General features: G+C 38.4%; 1 protein-coding gene across 6 annotated transcripts in view; it reads right to left on the bottom strand.

Annotated features, from left to right (window-relative positions):
- Positions 1–20,398, bottom strand: part of bmpr1b (bone morphogenetic protein receptor type 1B) — a 244,543-nt gene that overhangs the window by 46,144 nt on the left and 178,001 nt on the right. For 5 of the 6 annotated variants that reach the window (XM_031902001.1, XM_012965653.3, XM_012965656.3 and 2 more), the window contains one exon: positions 16,788–16,982. In XM_031902001.1, coding sequence (XP_031757861.1) covers positions 16,788–16,860 — 73 coding nt within the window. In that variant the 5' untranslated portion in view covers positions 16,861–16,982. 6 annotated transcript variants of the gene reach the window in all.

Here is a 20,398-nt window from a genome sequence, read left to right on the forward strand (position 1 = left end):
TTAAAAATAAGTCTTGCACTAACAAGGCAAAAAAAAAAGAAATATACAAAAAAAAGCAAAAAGCTGAGCATATATTATTACTAATATATAATCAAGTATAATGCTTGGAGTGCTATGGCATCCTGTTCAGATATGAAATTGGCATTAGAGATAAATGGTTTTATCATACCTAGTTTTAATTAAGTAAGAAAATGCAGATGCACTGCCATTATTTTCCTGTTTCATCTATAATTAAATTACTAAACTGATCTACTCAGAAATGAAAAATGTGTCTTACCCAATGTATTCGGGCAAGAAAAAAAGCAATGTGATTAGAAAAGGCAGCTTAGTGCACATACTGTACACTTAATGATGGAACAGTTAGTAACGTAATTCCTTTAGGGAATTCAATTTGCATCATAACAGCGGTTGTTAAGAGATAAATCCTTTTAAAAAACTGTCTTAGCCATACTGTAGTCCTTGTTATTCCTGTAAAATCACAAAAAGTAGCGGGTAAACCTGATAGAGGGAGCTACGTAGCCCATAAACACCAACACAAGATCCATGCAACAAAAACATCACATCATATCTCAGCAATTACTCATTATCAGTCAATAGTCTACATTCATAACTATACAAATTTCAGGCAAGCCTTTTCTTTCTGATCCTCAAGTTCAACCCTTCACTGTATCACCTATTATCACTTTTTTAGGCAAAATTGGCTAAACTGTATACAGCTTTATAGTCTATAATGTACTTTAAGATATACTTGTCATCAGCAGATACATAGAAGTTTCTTTTTTTCATGGTAATATTATTTTCCCTCTGTGTTCTACTTAACATATAAATTGATTCATGTATAAGTTCTCTGAGTTTTCTTTTCTTTCATAAAGGTATTTCTAATACGGAAAGTAAAACTTCAAAAAAGGACCATACATGATGCAGTCTTGTTAAATTGTTTGTCTTTCCTTTACTAAACTACCCAACCAGGGGCTCCTTTAAGTTACCATAGGCCTGTTATATAACTGCATAGTTAGGTTGGGTTAAAAAAAGACCAAAGTCCATCAAGTTCAACCCCTCCAAACGAATCCCAGCGCAGGTATATACACATACCTTTACAGACTATATAGACTACATATACCAATATCTATACTAACTGTAAATTTTAGTATCACAATAGCCTTGGATATTATCAGCCCCTCTTAAAAGTATTAATAGAATCTCTCATCACAACACCACCCGGCAAGGCATTCCACAGTGATTGCTAATGGGTTTGTATGAAGCTGTTTGGGCCTTTATGTACTTACGCTTAAGAGATTCATTGCCTATTTGATTCGTACTCAATATAAGTACCCAACCATCACATCAATATGCATGTATTTCCAAACTAAATCAGGGATCAAATACATTTTAAATGAGCCAGTATAAATATCTAATTAATAAATATTCAAATGTATGAACACCAGTGAACATCTATAGGATAAAACACATATGCACTACACAAAGAATGAATGAAATTCAGCAGTTTAATTGGTTGCATCCCTGAGAAGGCTGCTTATTAGAGTAGAGCAGAGTGTTATCAGAAGTTAAATTAAAAATAGTGCAGTTTTGAATACTGGGGGAAAGATAATAAATAAAAATATCATAAATGGGATTTGAATGCAAGCTCTATGTTATGTCTCTTTAAAACTAAATAATACAATATTGTTCTCTGTTACATTAAAGGAGTAGTTCACCTTTATCTTCTAGTATTTTATAGAATTATCTGTTCCTAGCAATTTTGCATTCGGTCTTCATTATTTATTCTTTATAGTTTTTGAGTTATTTTCCTTCCTCTTATCCTTCTTTAAGGCTTTTAAATGGGGGTTACTGACCCCAGCAGGCAAAAATTATTGCTAGGATGTTAGGGAAAATAAGACGCTGGCACCCGGATAGTTGCTGAGAGCTGTTGAACAAAAAGCCAAATAACTAAACACACACAAATTATAAATAAATAAAGACCAATTGCAAACTGTTTAGAATATCACTTTAAACGCCATACTAAAAGTTTTAAAGTCTTATGAAGAATTAATATTGTTTTTTCACCCAGTATCTACACTTTGTATACATGAGAAAAAAAAATCTTCTTTAGCAGCTGATAATAAACAATGCCTCTCTAAGTGTTTATAATGAAAATTCCTCTGACACCCAGTTACTTTGGTTCCCTGTCTGTAGGATGCAGGCGTATATTGCGAAAAATATCCAGAAACATACAGGTGTTTTTTCTAACAGTATATTAAAAGTGCTATTAGATTAGCCAGCCGTTCAAAAAGTCAAATCTGACAACAGATCTGGCCTTTGTTTGGGAGACATAATCCACATTCCCCTGCTGCTGACAGGAAGGGACCTTATAATGCTAAGATGCAAATTCCTCTCATGGGTTGTGAGATGAGAGCATCAGGAAGGCCGCCAGACAGTGTGACGGACTTTCTACATCTTGCACAGCCTGGCCTTTTTTATGATTCCGCTTGCTACAAAAAGACACACTGCATATTGTAGATCTCTTTCCAACCAGTCTGTATATTTCCATTAGGCATTATCCATTAAGAGTTAAGTAAATACTGAAACAAAGGAAGGACATATATCAAAAGCAGATGGCTGGCTCCTTGGTAAAATCAGATCCCCACCCAAAGCATTTTTTTGCATAATGAAATTAAATGTAATTATAATTATAATAACTTTCCCAAAGCACATTAATTAAAACATTTCTGTGGTTTTAAAATTATTTGTAAATTGCAAAAAAATAGCATTTATGAGTCCCTTTTGGTACTGCTGGTTCTGACTCTTAGAACACGACAGCCCAAGTCAGCACTACTGAGTACAAATGAGTCACTTACACAACCTTTGGGACCTGCAGCTAGACCCCCTGTAACTACTGCCTGCCCTGGAGCAGCTTGGAGTAAAAACATTGCAGAGAGGCCATTTAAATAATTACAAAAGTATAGCGAATTTGGAGCTGCCAAACAACAAACATGTGACTTTTTTTAATTTTTTTTTTTAAATAGGGGGTGTTGTTTTTCAGTCGCTTTGAAATATGGCCCTTTGTGTATGTTTACCTTTGTAAAGAAACAAAGTAGGTGAGTTAAAAAAATGAACATGTCCATAAATTATATAAAAGGTATGAGTTTTTAGAGAATTTGTGAAACTTGTTATTTTAATCCTGCAACCCAGAATAACCTCTCAGACTGTTCAGCCATGTGGTCTGGCTGGTTACCTCCCACAAAAGGCAAAGGGGCTGAGCATTGGGAATATCCAAGCAAACTGTTTTTACCATCACCATTTATGCCATATTGGAAGTGAACACACAGCTGAATAGTTACATCTGGGCAGAATCATCTGGATCAGCCATGCTACCTGAAGCGGTACAGCTTTGCCACCTGATAGCTTGGTCTCCCAGATGCCCACTGTTACCTGTCAAACTGAATATATTAAGAAGTTATTTTTATTCTGTAGTAAGATTCATGCTGTATGAATCAAATGTTCCACTGTTTTCAATAGGAGTGCACATAACTTTGCAGTCTGTGGCGGCAGAAGTTACCGCCTGAGGCAAGGTTCTCACCTTACCTATAGAATGCTCCTGGGGGGTGTTCATTCTTCTATCAGCTCTTTGTGAACTTGAAAAGTTACTTAAATTCCCTTTCTGGTCTCACCACACAAGGCACCATGGAAGTGGTGCATGGGACTAACCATTTTACATCTGTTTATTTACATTTAATAAACAACACATACAGTTGCAAGGATAGTAATAATTATCATCCCTTGGTTATGCACCTAAAATTGCATGCTGCAGTTCTAATTGGTAGTGGGTGTTTCCCTATTTTCTATGTTTTATGGCTGTACCAAATGCCATGAAATGGAAACATCCCAATTCTGACTAAAAAAAAGAACAAAAAAAAAGATTTTTCCTATAAGCCTCAATATCAGCTAGCACTTTTCCCCACTTCTCTTTTTTTCTGTTGGTTTGGCCAGTGTGAGCCATTTTTAACTCAAGTACTCACACCCCAGAGCCTTTTTGAAAGCAGACTGCTGACTGAGTACAAGCTATTAGCCAATGACAAGCGGTTCAAATCTAACCACATAATCAAACAGGACAAATGCAAAGCACTACCCAGATCAATACATTTCACCCAGTTACATCCACAATTAGTACATACAAATTCCTCTTTCTTTGCCATCAAACACATTTTCTTCTAAGCAGAAAGTACATTCCATTAACCTTTTAATGAAACAGTATTACAAGGAAAAAATTATTAACAGGAGACAACTATTCCCATCCAGCTGTATTATACAACAATTATTGTTTTATATTAATGACATTTGCTTTTGATCAGCAAGCAAAATAATTAACCCAGTGTTGCAAGTATGGATACCTAACCTGTATTATTTTTTAAATGCAGTGAATGTTAAATGAATAAAATAATACACATTTTTGTTACTCCGTTCTCTAAGGCACACTTATATAGGTATTCCAGTAATACAATTCTAGACAATTCTTGTCAATCTATGACTTTGTAATACTAAACTGATTTACTGGTACAAATATGGACCTATATTAGAGAATAAGTCACAAATGAAACTTTTTTTTTGGTCATTATATCAGCAAACGCCAATACAATAAGCTATAATGACAACTTTATGATTTGTTTTATTGCCTACAAGAAGAGAACAGACATAACCCCCCCAGCCCTTGCATTTCCAGTTTCCGGCTTACCACCACTGCTGCCCCTGAATCCCTTCAAAATATACAAGTTGCAAGCTGTAACAACGTAACTTAATACTGTTTGTCACTCTGTCACTCAGATCGTGTGCGTGTGAGACTGGTGACAAAAAAAACTATTTTGATTATTTTTTAAGGATGCACCAAATCCACTATTTTGGGATTTGGCCAAATGCTGAATTCTTTATGAAAGATTGAGCCGAACACCATATTGAATCCAAATCCTAATTTGCATATGCAAATAAGGTGACAGAAGGGTTCAAGAAAACTGTGCACTGCACGAGTGGTGAAAAATGTTCAACTTCGGGTTGACAAAAGTCACGTGATTTTAAAAGATTCGAAATCAGTTCAACCACGTGCACGGATTCGACTCGAATCCTACTAAAAAGACTGAATAGAGAATGTGAGTAGGGTAGGGATGCACGAACCCCCAAATCTTTCGTGAAAGATTCAGCTGAATACAGAACTGAATCTGAATCCTTATTTGCATATGTAAACTAAGGTATGGGAGGTGTAAAAAGAACCACGTTTATGTGTCGAAAAGTCACATGATTTTTAGGATTTGGATTTGGTTCGGCCAAGACCATGGATTCAGCCGAATCCAAATTAGTCTTATCATTTACTGTACACTGCAGGGGCAGGCCAAGCTGACCGGACGCCCTAGGAAACCCGGTCGGCCACTCCCCCCCTTCGGAACGGCGCATGCACGCCAAAGCACAAGCGGGGGGGGGGGTGAGGGGGGGAGAGGAGCGAGGGGGGGCGCGATCCGAACGGTCATTTCCTCCACCGGTAATGACAAGCGGCGGGGGCAATGACAGAGGAAGAGGACTAGGGGAAGACAGGAGAGGCTCCTGCTTGGCACCCCCCAATTGTTGCGCCCTAGGCAGCTGCCTCTTCTGCCTACCCCTAGTTCCGGCCCTGGTACACTGTCTGCACCCCAGGTCTCTTGGGTACCTGGAAACAGCCCTAAAAAAAGACAAGCAAGTCTAAAGCATTAGGCTCAGTTAGCAAATAAAGGTTCTGATGTTGGTGTTCCCGCCACCCTGGGATATAAAGTGCTTTGGCTTAGCGTTAAAGACTTTCAGCTTGTATTTTTACATATTTAAATGAACTATGCAGTAAACTACATTAAAAATAAAATATGGCTCTAGTGGGCAATGCTGCGCAAAGTCATATTTTAAAGCAAAAATAAAAAATAAGTCAGGCCATTAATTCATGAAAAAATAAACAGTCAGCCTTCTTCTGTGGAGCTGCGATATGCTTTTCTTTAATAGAAATATCCCTCCACCTCAGAATTCACTGGAAAAATCTGCTTAACATGAATGAGTCTAATACATTCAATTCTGTGCATCTCCCTGGAAATACATGAAAAGCAATAGAATTTGAATTAGTCTTTTACTATCTCTCTGCTACAGAGGTCTCAAACAGTCTATGAACTTCAGCTATAATACAAACAAACTTGCAGTAGTGTCATGGCATATTTGTTTTTACTTACACACCAAAATGTGCCCTTTTTAAAGTGACCAGACCCAGGATTGTGTATCAGCCTTTGCACGGTCTGGCTATGGGTTATCCCCACCATCAGGACTGGGACTCAATATAGACCCTGAAATTTCAATTACACAGAGGTCCAAACAACCCCTCAACAGCCCTCTAAATAGTGACTGTCTATGCCATCTTACAGCAGCCCCTCTGGCATTTGCCAGAATCCACAGATTGTCAGTCCAGACCTGCCCACTGTACTGCTCCAGCACTGTGTAAAGTCTGTGATGCTTATAAATGTAATACCTTTAATAGCCTTCTGCGGCATTTAGCTGCCAAACACAATGGCAGACACTGGTGCATCATAAAACAACTGTGGGGATAGAATCTTAAAATCAAGTGCAACTGTGGGATTCTAGAATCTGCTTATGCATGGGACTGGAAGGTGACTGCAGTTATGCATATATCTATACCATAAGCTTTCATAAAAGTGCATTTTTAATCTGTTATTTCATGCAATATTTTTAATTCCAAATAGCACCAACAGTACAGGTTTTCAGGACATGCTTAACTAAGCACAGCTGCATAAATCACTCTGTTATAATCTTCCATTCTTACATAGTGCTACTAATTTTAGGCTACACTGTACACAAAATTCCAAGCACAGTGAGCCCCTGCTGCACAGAGCTTAGAAACAATCTTTCTGTGCCACCAAAGCAGAGATTGGCCCAAGGTCACAAGTGGTAGACACAAAAATCAAAACCAGAATATACAGTAGCCCAATGACCCGTAGTAAAACGTAGGGAAGCAGGGGCATGACAGAGCCGTAGGGCTGACATAGCCACTCCCAGTTGAAGGGGATTGGTGGATTCATAGATGCAGGGATAACGTAAGCAGGGGTAAGCAAGTACAGTAAAACTGTTCCCGCTTCTCAATCCATTTTAGGCAGTATAGTAAAACGCCCACCCTCCCTCCCTACAGAGGTGGAGGTACTGAAGGGTTGTTGGCGGGGTGATTGAGTTTTAGAAAAACAATGGTTAGGTTAGGAAGGGAGTTTAATAGTTAATTGGGGCTGGCATGCCTGGAACCTCAGGGGTAAGAAAGTGGATCAGGAGGTGAGTTTTGTTGGGTAGGTGGTTCCGGGCTAGAAGGGCAGCTGGCGGCGCCAGTTGCGCTGCGCAGTTATTGGCTTGGTACGGTATGGTTCTTTAAAAGTTGGTTTGTTTGTTATACAAACATTTGTTTATGTTTATGAGATGTTTTGTATCCTATTTGTTCTCTATGATATGTTTTAAATTAAAACTTTGATTGTTATTAAATAAATGTTCTGCGGGCATTTTCAGCCCAAGAATTGGTGTCCGTGTGTTCTTTGGGGATGGTAAGTAAAAGAGGTAAAAGGGGGTTTTTGGTTGGGAGAAGGGCGGGTCAAGATCCGACGTTGCTCATGTCATGAGTCACAGGTCTATACCTCTTTGCAAATATGTAGGGCTGGAGTTAATAGTGTGCTCTGCTGGTGGTTTCTTTGTCAATTTTATAATACAGTCATTAATTATACAGGTATGGGATGCACAGAATCCAGGATCCAGTTTGGGATTCGGCCAAGATTTGGTCTTTTTTGGCAGGATTCGGATTTGGACGAATCCACGCTCCTGGCCGAACCGAATCCAAATCCTTAAAATCATGTGACTTTTTTTATCACATAAACACAGAAGTTGAAAGACCAAAGGGCACAAAAGAGATCATTTGTAGACTACACTAACGTTCAGAGCTGAATCATCAGATATACAGGTAGAAACAAAAGAATTTTACCCCTTTCATTTGATTCAGTACTAAAAGTTTGCTGGTGTTCAGGTGCCTTCAAAGGGGCCGATTGACGAAACGACTATTATCCAAGGTCTTTGCCGATATTGGTCACCTTGTCTCCCACCATACACTTACCAATTTTCATACAAAGTGAATTATCAAGGCAAGGCCAGACATTTGGTGTCCACTGAGCATGACAATTTGCAACATTAATGATTCTTACATTATTTTTGAGATACTGCCAGACCTAAAATATTTTGCTTTGGGCCCACATTTTTTATGAGAAATTAAGCTTATGAAAAATGAAGCGTACCAAATACATTTTTCAATAGAAGTCTTTTTAACATGCCCTGTACCTCACAGTAAAGCTTCTAGCGATATGCATGTAAGAAATTACCTCAGCCCTCCACTTGCCAGCCAGAGCAGCAAAGCTACCCACATCAAACATCTGATTCCATAGCATACAGTACAGATTCAATAATCCCCCACTATTGACACTGCAGGCCAGAGCCAAATAACCACATACTCAGGCCGGGTGTAAGACCACCCACCCATTCAGTGATTAAAAGAACAATCTAGGGCATTCTCATAAGAGAAAATAGCTATATTTTAGAGTTGTGTGCGGGAACAGTGAAAATCTATTTTTACATAGTTATTAAGAATACCCATTAGAAATTACACGGTTTCACAAGATCAAGATATTAGCTCAAAACTCTATATTGCTGTTGGCTAAAGAAAAGAATCCTGCAAAAATAACTCTTAGACAAAGAGCAGCTGCTAAATAGCATTACCAGATGTGGCTTCCCTTCTCCTTCTTTTCTAGGAGTTCCTTGATAGATTCAATTGAGCAGAAGAAACACATAAAAGATGAATGAAATATGAGGGCTATCTATCCAAGAATCTAAAAATCACACACTAAAAAAAAATAATACCCATTTTAAAGAGTTACTTGAGGTCACATACGGTATGTCCAATTAACACAAGTCAGGCTTACTTTGGACACTGTTAATAAATGAACTTTCCAAAATGTACACACAACTATTGCATTTAAATTAAATACACTGTACACAGATTTTTTTTTTTAATCATAATATACTTGAATGAAGAGTAAGGTATAATAACCTTGCTTATCGGCACAAACATTCTCTGTACACCGACAAAAAAAATGGGGGGCCCCTGCCCTTGTGGGTCCTGTCGACCCAGACCTAATCCCTGTTGGGAACTGCAAGGCTACACAGAGAAAGGTAGGCAGCGCATCCGCATGAGTGTGGGGGGGCTCAGTGTAGTGGATATTGTGTCTGACATGGGGGCCCCTAAGGTAGCAGCCCTTATGGGCCACAGACCCCAGTCCAACACTGATGGGAGCTGCCACCTTGCTTGCTGCAAATTAGACATTCTCCATAATGAGCTACAGAATAAGGTCTATTTAGAAGCATCTCTCTGGTTCTATTCATATTATGGATGCAAATGTGGATTATTCTGTGCACACAATAAACTCTTTATTGTACTCGCATATAAATCAGAGATCTACAGGAGGCCTAAAAGTCCCAGCAGCCTTGACCATCCACTGAAAAAGTTTCAAACTGCAAGAGGGAGAAGTTCAAGGACTATGTTTGATTTGGCTCAAATTCGGATTTTTAACAAAATTACATTAGCAATCAATGTGTACATTCATGGGCAAGCAGATTCTGGCTATTCATATTGAGTTGAAAATACTGACTTAATTGCACCAGTAGAGTAAAATACAAACCAGAGTGCTGCAGGCTAAGGCTCCCTGGGGATGCACAATTGCTAGGTAAAGAAACAAAATCAGCTTAGATTGAAAGGAAATCTGTTGCTGAATATGTTAAGATTCCGTTCACTGCTACCCACAGCCTGAAGCACAGAGGCGGGTCCCATCTAGGGAAGCGGAAAACAGTGGGTGGGTGGCCCAAAAAATCAATTAGGTTAAAATTTGTCTTCAATAACTGAAACTACAGCAGACTGACTAATATGACCATATGTTTCTTTTTAATTATAAAAGTTTATTGACATTAATAACTATGTAGATGAAGGTAACCATTTTTGGTATAACTTTGCTATTGATGTGTCCTACATTCAAATGTTATTGTTTATGGGGGTGGCTAACAAAAGTATGGTTTCAAGGCCCTGGCTGCTCTTACCATACATGCGACTAGATGGTTTAGGAGCATATAGGTAGGGTATGTTTTGTTAAAGGAAAAGTAACACTAAATTTTTTTAAGTAAAAAAGCTATTCTACCCTGCACCAATAACTGCCCTATCCTGCAAACCACTTAGTATTTTAAATGCTTTAATAGAAAATACCTGCTAATACTTGGCTTCCTGTCAATTGAACTACGGCGATACGGCAAAGGAAGGAGCAGCAACCACTATGCGACGATCGATTGATCGAGCCTAGCCTTCTTTCTGTATAGGAAGGAGTCAGGCTAGGCTTGATCAATCGATCGTTGCATAGTGGAGGCTGCACCTTCCTTCGCCGTATCGCCGTAGTTCAATTGACCGGAAGCCAAGTTTTAGCAGGTATTTTCTAATAAAGCATTCAAAATACTAAATGGTTTGCAGGATAGGGCAGTTATTGGTACAGGGTAGAATAGCTTTTTTACTTAAAAAAATGTAGTGTTACATTTCCTTTAAGAAGGAGAACTTCTACTGGCTATTGGGGTTGTCCCACAAATGAAATGAGCTCTGGACATAGTTTGCACCAGTAAGGTTGTATATCAGGACATTCCCAAATATTTGGAGGGGTCTTGTATGACTAAGGCATATGACCTTATTCACGTGCACTAATAAAATGAAATATTTAGAAAAATTGGGGTCTTTCTGGTCTAAAATGGGGTCGGCAGCACAAAACCAAATTATAGTTATCTGCTTAATTGAGGTTCAGAACAGCTTTTACTACTTTCTGTAAGGATATATATATATATATATATATATATATATATATATATATATATATATATACTGTATATATATATATATATATATATAGTTTGGTACTACACTAAACAATGCAACATATTTTGATCCTGTTTTTTACATGGACACCTACAAGAAAAAGCTGTAGCTCAGCACTACCCAATTCCCTTCTTTGCAAAAGTTTCCATGGCATATATGATTTTTACAAGATATTAGGCTGAAAAATCAGCAACATGATTACCGTGCAGCATTAAAGTGGACCTGTCACCCAGACATAAAAAGCTGTATAATAAAAGCCCTTTTCAAATTAAACATCAAACCCAAAATAATTTTTTTATTACCACATCCAAACCCATTATAAAAGCATTTTAAAATCCCAGCTGTCAATCATATAAAGTAGCCCGGAAAAGCGAGCCTGGGACAGGTAGAGCGGCACGAGGCCATGACAGTGGGGGTGAATAGGAACCCAGGAAGTTAGTGGATTGGATGATGGGAGTTGTAGTGCAGAAAGAGCAAGTGGGAGGAGAGAGAGGCAGCATAAATAAAGGAGACAGGAAGAAAGGGGGATCATTACCTCGTGGCAGCTGAAGAGTGAGGACAGCGTTCCCGCCCGCCCTAGAGTAAGGGACTTTGGGGGTAGGCGATAATGGGGTAACGGTTAGTAGTCGCAGCTGTAGGCGTGGTGGGGCTGCCCTAGGGGGAGCCAAAAAGGGGATAAATAGATGAAGGTACAGGTGTTTTTCTGGAGGGGCAGGCCTGGGGGCTAGGCTTTGGGGGGAAAACAGGCATAGTAGGCACAGGAGGTAGGAAAGTTTGGATGCGGAGGCCTAGTCACAGGCTTAAAAGGGTCCTGCAAATGTTTAAGGTTAATTTAAGGTTACTTAATGGTAACAATTGTAATGCAGCCTTCAGAGGCTAAATGTTATGTTTATGTTATGTTTATGTAATTGGTGAAAAGTGTATTGTAAGTAAACATTGATTACAGTTCTGTGATGTTATTTAATAAAATAAGCTGCGGCCTTTCCACCCAAAGAAATGTAAGTCTGTGTTTGGTGTTGCGGGCTAAGTGGGAAAGGGGGGGGGGGGGTTTAAAAGGAAGGGGACCGCTATTGCAACCTCCCCATATCATGCCTGCCCCGCCTCTATGCCTTAGGCATAGAGGTGGGGCAGACAATTACTTTCACTTTTAATTCAGAACTTCTTAGATGTCGCTGCCCTCCTCACATTCCCCCTCCCTCCTCACCATGTAATATTGTAACCAGTGCATGGACATGGGCATCAGGTCCCCCATACTGGCACAGAAACAAGATTTTGGCAGGATGCAATGCCTGCTTTGATAACAGTGTCCACAAAATGGCACCTGCCTGCTTGCTGCAATTGTGAATTCCAAGGCTGAAGAAAATAAGATTAAAATAATTTATATAGTGTAAGTAAAGTTTATTTTGCTTGCCAAACACAATAGAAAAGAATTTGAAATTATTTCTTAAGGTGACAGGTCCGCTTTAAGTTGCAGCTTCATATCAGTCCACTTAATTACACATATATAGATGCTGAACACAGCTTAGAAACCTAGAAATCAGGCATTGGTTTGAAAGAGAGACCAGAATATAAATACAGAAGGGCCTAAATAGAAAGATAAGTAATAATAACAATAAAATTGTAGCCTCACAGAGCTATAATTTTTTGGCTGCTGGGGTCAGTGACCCCCATTTGAAAACTAGAAAGAGTCAAAAGAGGAAAGCAAATAATTAAAAAAAAAAACAATTGAAAATGTGCTAAGAATAGGTCATTCTATAATATACTGAAAGTTAACCAGAAAGTGAAACACCCCTTTAAAATGTATGTATTTCATGTCAGGAACTGAAGCAACACTCAATATTCTTGTAAATTCACTTTGTTATTAAGGTTTAGTTTCCAACTGGTGTAAGTAAATTAACAGACCTTATAAATGTGAGCGTAAACAGTGCAGTAACCTTTCTGTCACTTCAGCCCTGAATGTCATATCTGTAATGTGCAGAGGAAACAGAAAGGTGATTATACTGCCACATTTAACTCATCTGCTACATCTGTTCCAGAAGAGAGATCCCCATTTGCTACTGATCTATTTTTAAAGGAATATTTAAATCCAGGACAGGTCCCTTGAAGGCTTTTGTGCCGAACAGGTGCTTTATGACCTTGTTTAGAAAGCTGCTTGTAGTCCCCTGCGTTCCTGTTAGAAAAGGATGATGCTGTCACCATTGGGTTCTTCAGAGACTATCGGAATGATCTTAGTGTTCGATCAGGAGCAAGCGCAAGAGCTTCGCCCAGGGAGTTTCAATTTTCACATTTTTGTCACACACTCTCATCTTGTAACCTCTATTGCAAAGATTCACATAATGCAGTGTTACATATTTATACACAAATATATGCCACATATATATACTGTATATATATAAATATATATCACACCAACATGTGTGCAGAATGTCTATCAAAATATAATAATGCTCTACACCCCATATTTTATATACCCCACTGTAGCCAAAAATGCTGATATACAATATTCCACGTATTTTCATAAGACATGATACAATTAATAGTAAAGGGAATATAAGTATACTGCCAACTGATGCCTTAAAGTATTATTGTAAAAGTTGAGCTCCCTCATCCACTTTAAAAGTTTTATTTATTCCTTTTGTTCTGGAAGGGTGCTTTACCATATATGTACACAGTACCTTATCACCATACTGTAAAGTGTGCTATGGCACCTACTACAATCACTTTTCAGTAGTATGTATTCAAATCAAAGAGTTAATCATTATTTAGAAGGAAAAGCTTCTATATCCATCTACAAGATGCAAGTTTAGGAAGCATGTGTAAGTGGAAACGCTAGATATGAATATACTAGCAAGAATGTTCTACCTATTCCCTAATTGTCTAAGAGAGAGATCAGATTTCTCATGGGCAATCTTTGTTCATTCACAGACAAACATTAATTCCTTCTGCATTTTGACCTTTGTGACTTTTCCTGCCTCACTAGGAAGTCCAGCACATGGGTCTGATTATGTCTATCGGTGGCCAAATTGGAGACAGATCAGGGCATTTGGTGATCAGGTCCAGCTTAAAGCCTATTTTTATTGCAAATTGTCATGAATTGCCCAGCTGTATTTGTTCAGAGCATCTACCACCTGTTTAGTAAAGAAGCACTTTTCAAAGTTGAGCCAAAGTTTTCTTATATAATGGCATCCTCTGCCATGTCGAAAGACTATATATAGATAGGAAAATGGATGTACTTGTGATCAGTGCTGTAAACTTGCCTGGGGAATGGGCCAAAGGTGCCAAGTATTAACATTCACTGTCTGATTGCTTCACAAGACTGGCATGCCTCATTCAAAAAAAAGGTCACTGAAGGTGACGGAAACAAAAGCTTAATAAAATAAATCTTGAATCTAAGTCATGCAGTTATGTTAGTGTGTTATCTCAGCATCAAACAAGAACAGCTGCATAATAAGTCCACATGAATAAATGTCCTAGGGTCATCACTACATGACATATATCATGCTGTCATTAAAAAAAAATCCTCCGCTGAGACCAACAGTCATTATCACGCATGGCATGCAATCACAGCATGATAAATTCAGGATATGGTCTGATTTAGTGTGAAAAATTATCATCTCTCCCACTGGGCTAAAATAATATTCACAACAGGCAGACACAGGGTCAGCTCTAGCAATGGAATTTCAAGGCCCACTGAGTTTGACTTTCCAAGCAGGGGCTCCCATTTGTCAGTCTAATGGTACAGGGGAACCCCAGATCTTCAAACCTGTATTAATCTCAAAATAAAAGTAGCCACTATTCTGACAGTTCAACAGAGCTTGCATTATATTCAATGTGCTTTCTGAAGTCTTTACCACAGTTTGCAAATCTGCCAGTATTAATGGATGCAGGGAAGTTCAGTCTGGCACTATCCAGTTGCTGAAGTATAGGTATCCAGATGCCTGTTATCCAAAAACCACCAAATTATGGGAAGGCTATCTCTCATAAAGTCCATAAGCAAATAATTCTATTTTTTCTTAATTAATTCACATTTCTCTGTAATAATAAAACAGTAGCTTGCACTTGATGGTAACTAAGCTGCATGAATCCATACTAGTGGCAAAACCATCATACTAGACTTAAGGTATGGAGATTCAATTTAGAGAAAGACCTCTTATCCAGAAATCCCCAGGACCCATGAATTTCAGATAAAAGATCCAATACCTGTACTAAAATAGTAGAGCCTGAGAGGGAGTTCTGGGAATAGTAGCAGTGTCATTTTCCAGTCTAAGTCCTAAGTCCTGGAACAGCACATTGCACCATTATACTCAGCAGCGAAGTGGGGGTACAGCACAATTCAGTAATAAACCACAGTATTTTTAAAATGTGTACTCCAACCTACTGATAACCACCCAGTGTACTGGGAAATGGAGCTAAGGGTGCTAAAGTATAACAACCAGAGCAATGGGATTTTAGGGAATCTTCTACAACAATAAAACACCACCCTCTATGGCCAGACAATAATAAAACATTCAATATACCAAGTGAAAACTTCTGAAAGAAACTTCAGTAACTAAATAAATGCAATTCAGAAGTCAGTCAGAGACTTTGTCATATAAAATGACTCCATATAATATGAATCTATATATAAAGCAATAAAATATTTGTCTCATAAAATATAAAGTACAAAAACTGCTGCTGCAGCTTATTATATTAATATTCTATTAATATAATATTAATATTACATTAATAATCAGCATCTTACAAAGCAATAAAATCCTAAAAGAAATTATAGGTTCATGGATCTGATCTGGCCAAAAGTGAATAAAGAAATCCCAACAGGAAGAGCTTTAGCAGAGCAGGACTAAAATACTTTCATTGCTGGAAAGTGTTAATGCCAGTGCACTTAAGGAGACTTTGCATTGCACAGTGTGGCTTTCAGAGGGGGGAATGAGAATGCTATTCCATGGAGGAACCCTGGAGTGCCTGCCGAGTGGTACTAATTCATGGCAAAAACCCTTTTACACAAGAGGATAAAAGGAAAACTTGCAAGCTGACAAGAATTATTACCTTCTTGAAGTGTGACAAACAGTGCGGCACCAGGATATAAAAATGGCCCTTCCAAACTCTGCTCCTTTTTATTTACATATCTTAGAAGGTCTGATAATACCAAATATGTATTTCCAAAGCTCTGCCTCTCACACAGTATGCCCCTTTACTTCTCATAACATAAGGCAAAGATTTACTAGATACCATATCTTTAGTAATTATTAGTAATACGTTTTAAGGGAAAAATATGAATGTTTTTATTATACGTATGGGATCTGTTCTCTAGAATTTCAAGATATCCATAAGAACCATGCCTGAAAGGTAACAGAAAACATGTAAACATTAAAAACCAGTAGGACTGTTTTGCCATCAACATGGATTAATGCTAGCACAATTAACAAGGTACAAGGTACTAGCTTAAAGAAAAAGTAAATAAGTCACAAAATAAGAATTGTTTGTTTAGAGGACTTTTTAGGAAATGCCCATATTTGCGCGCTTTCTGGATAACAGAGTTCCAGATCCCATACCTGTACTACACTAAACAAAATGCTGCATCTTAGCACTTACTATAATTGAATTCAATCTACAGAGTTAGCCCGGTTCCTGTACTGAGTTGCCAAAGAACAGCATCTACTTCGTAAAAACTTTTACAAATATCATTATCTTTTGTTTTGGGAAAATACAAAGTACTTTTAGTTCTCCCAGCAGAAACACAGCCAGTGCATAGACTGACAGCAGGACTAAGGGAAGCCGAGTATTATCTTACCTCTTGTATGCAGGGAGAGCAGCATAATCAAGGAAACGTGAAGCTGCCAATTTCTTTCTTCCATCCAACCCATTCTTAGTGCCGGAGAGTTCTGTTATAAAAGTGTGTTCTCCTTTACAATAAGAATCCACTCTCTGTCCCTCCTTTGTGAGATAGCCCCAGACCCAGCTCTGTCAGATCCTCAGGCCGGAAAGCCTGTGAAGAGAATGTGAAAGGCAAGCTTGTTACAAGCAAGTTCTGTCACCACATAGGGCTCAACTGATCACCTCGTGGGGAAGACAACAAAAGGAATCCCAAGCCAGGCTGCATTGCTAAAAACAGGAGCTGGGTGATTGACTGCCCAGATGAGAATTTGTATACACATGGAAGCCTTATCTGCTTTAAAGCTGTTAACCTCTTCACCACTGCTCACAGCTCATAGTCACCTATCAAGTTGAAGTTGAATTGCTTCCCGGCAGTGATAAACGTTTCAATTCACACAGTCATCATGGATTGGCAAACTTATAAACAAGTCCCTGGTGGGCGGCAGATGGAAGAAGTAGTTCCCAAAGCATGAGAATTACGCTTTTCTTTTTTTTGGTCCAAAATGAAAATTCTTGAAAGTATTTACGAGGATATAAGGATAAATATAACAGAAAAATAAACACAGGATTTTTTTTGAAGTACTGGTAATTTAAAATGCATTAGACAGAAATTCTTGCTTTGCTTTTAATACCATCACAATTTGTGCAGCATTCTTAGTACAGGTGACTACTTGGGCTTTTTATAAGTTTTACTTCTAAATGTCAACACACTCCACAGCACTGTACAAACACGTTCAGTTATAATTATATCATGACATCTGAATAAAATATTGCTTGAAACTGGGATTTCAGTGAACCGTGCTGGTCTTAGTCTGACCGCAGGGCTAGGATAAATGCAAAATAATTATTTATTGTTTTCTTACCGGTGATTCCTATTACCTAATGCTAGATTTATAGACCAATGTTTAAAGTAAAATAAAATGATTGCATAAAATATAGCCTGTTTAAAATTGGTCTTTGATTTGTTTGCCCATAATTAGATAATTAAACATGTAGGACACAGATTTTTGTGTGCATGGAGGTGTGCTTATGATAAAAGCATCACAACTCCTCATTAGTACATTATTATTATTACATGGCATATTTTACAGAACTTTACAAAGATTATGCCTCATCCCCTGTCCTAGTGGAGCTTACAATCTAAGGTGAATTTTATTAGGAGCCTGTATGGGACTGCAGGAGTACACTACGCAGACATGGGGAGAACATACAAACTCCAAAACCTTTGGATAGTGCCCTGGTTGGAACCTAGGACCCCAGCTCTGCAAGCATAAGGGATAATCATTGTCCCACTGTGCTGCCACAGTCAAACAGATGCAAACTTGTGAGGTTCCAAATGTCATCCAACTACATCTACCAGAACACTCTGTCAGTTGTTGGTGAGATCTTGTAATAACAAAAATATAAAAGGCTGCAGCTTGCTGACCAAACGTAACAATATAAGTCCAGAGGAGAAATAATGAACTGTGCACTTCCACTTCATAGAGCTTACACCTGTAAATAACTAATCACAATAAGAAGAGAGATGTATTTATCATCGTATTAGTTACTATGAATATAATCCCCCCCCAGTTAAATATCTAATACAATTCTTCTTTTAAAAGTAACAGTAAATCTGTAGATTTGCTTCTCCCTTAGTTGTGCAGCAGCTAAAATGTTTAGATGGAGTCACATGAGATTCAGATGCAAGTTCCTTTCAACCCACTCTACTCCCAAATGCACCACATTCCACATTAGTGGCTACTGACAGCACAAAGGAAACAAGCTCACTTTGGCCTCAGAGGAAAAGAAATCTATCACATTGTTATGAATAAACATATCCCCTCCTGTTCCCTTGCTGTTTGCTTGAGAACCCCCCACTCCCTTAAATTCAGTTTGGTGGCACATCATTCCGTGTATGTATTCTGCTACATTTACACTTATTTATACACAAAAGTCTCATGAAATCCAATATCAAAAATGTCTTGCCCAGTACACAGAGTAGGTGATTTGTGCCCCAGCTAGCAGGGTATGACTGTCACTGCTGATCTGTGTTGAAGCCTAGATTACATGTGATAAGGGTGACCTTATTTGAGTGTTCACACATTATTAACTCATAAGGAGAAAGCTGAACACAAAAGTGCTTCAGATGTCCGGGGCATCAATCACGTTCACAGCATGGAAGCTGCCAAACTTTGCTTCCATTTAACTCTAAAGGGGAAAAAAGAAGTCCTAGGCAGACTTAATAAAGTTTCGAACAGTGTCACAGTCTATTCATGCCCCTATTGTTTCCCTTAAAGTATGCTTTTCTTCAAATTCCCATACCGTTACCGATGGCAACAGCTGCTTTTTAACAAATACAAGTGCAAGACAAAGACTGGTAGGAGAATAAGACAAAAAGGACTGTCCCTCTTTGTATACAGTCATTTCAATCACTTGATTTGCTAATTTTGCAAGAAGTAAAAAGCCTAGGGTTTAACTATAATGAGGGTCCTGAAAAGGGGAAGTTAAACATTGTTTCCGGGGTTTCATTGCAAGGAGACACCGCAGAAAGTGTGACTAACAAAGTTACCACCAGTCAATGCGATTTTATTGCTGCCAGTTGGCAGGACCAAATAGATTGCAGGAAGACTGCTTAAAGTGTAAATCATGTTATTTGTTCTGTTACTATATGCCAAATATACTACATTCCTTGACCAATATGCTGTCTAGCACACAAGCTCTCATTTGCACATATCAATTCATACAGAAATATAATGCATTTAATAAGTGAGCAGTAATGAGTAGGGCTGCTGTCTGTGGTAATTGGTACAGCACCCCTATAGGGTTTCCAACAACTACTTTTAACAAGGAAGAGATTTCAAAGCAGCCATTCAAAAACATTTCCTAAGGCTCAAATTATTTAAAGTAGTTGTTGTTAACAACATGGCCACCCACACGGGCTTGGCCCATACTTTATTCTCATTGAATAACCCACAGGTTTTGATACTGTAAGAGGGGCCATATATGTGTATGGCATACATAATTGGAACAGCAGGAGCTGCAAAGCTGTGTGTGCTTTCTTCTTTTCAGCCAACTGATGGAAATTTGCAGTCAGGACCAATAATTTGTGATCCACCAAGATTCCAGGATTATAGGTCCCCCGACTGACCATATATGCCCAGATAGCCCAAGCAGTATGGTCAAAATCAGCCAAACTGCCCTATCAAATCCTGGCATGTATTGCCAGCTTAAGGAACAAAATGGAATGACACCAGCACATCGCCTCGAACTCAGGCTTCAGTAAACTTATGCAATGCTCACATTTTTGAGGAGTTTTTAAAGGATTTTAACTCCTCAAAAGATATCTATGAATTTCTCAGACAAGTCAAATGTCACATGTCTGTGCCACATTTATAGCCTGTGTTTGGGAGCATTGGCTGGCGCTTCTGATGCAGATTTTACACTGTGTCAAGGAATGTTGGAGACTAGAGTGGATAATAAAAAGGTTAATGAGGTCCACTAAATCCTGAACTTTGAGCTTGGTATTCATTTTATTCTCATATGTGA

Source organism: Xenopus tropicalis, chromosome 1, assembly GCF_000004195.4.
Source record: "Xenopus tropicalis strain Nigerian chromosome 1, UCB_Xtro_10.0, whole genome shotgun sequence".
NCBI lineage: Eukaryota > Metazoa > Chordata > Amphibia > Anura > Pipidae > Xenopus > Xenopus tropicalis.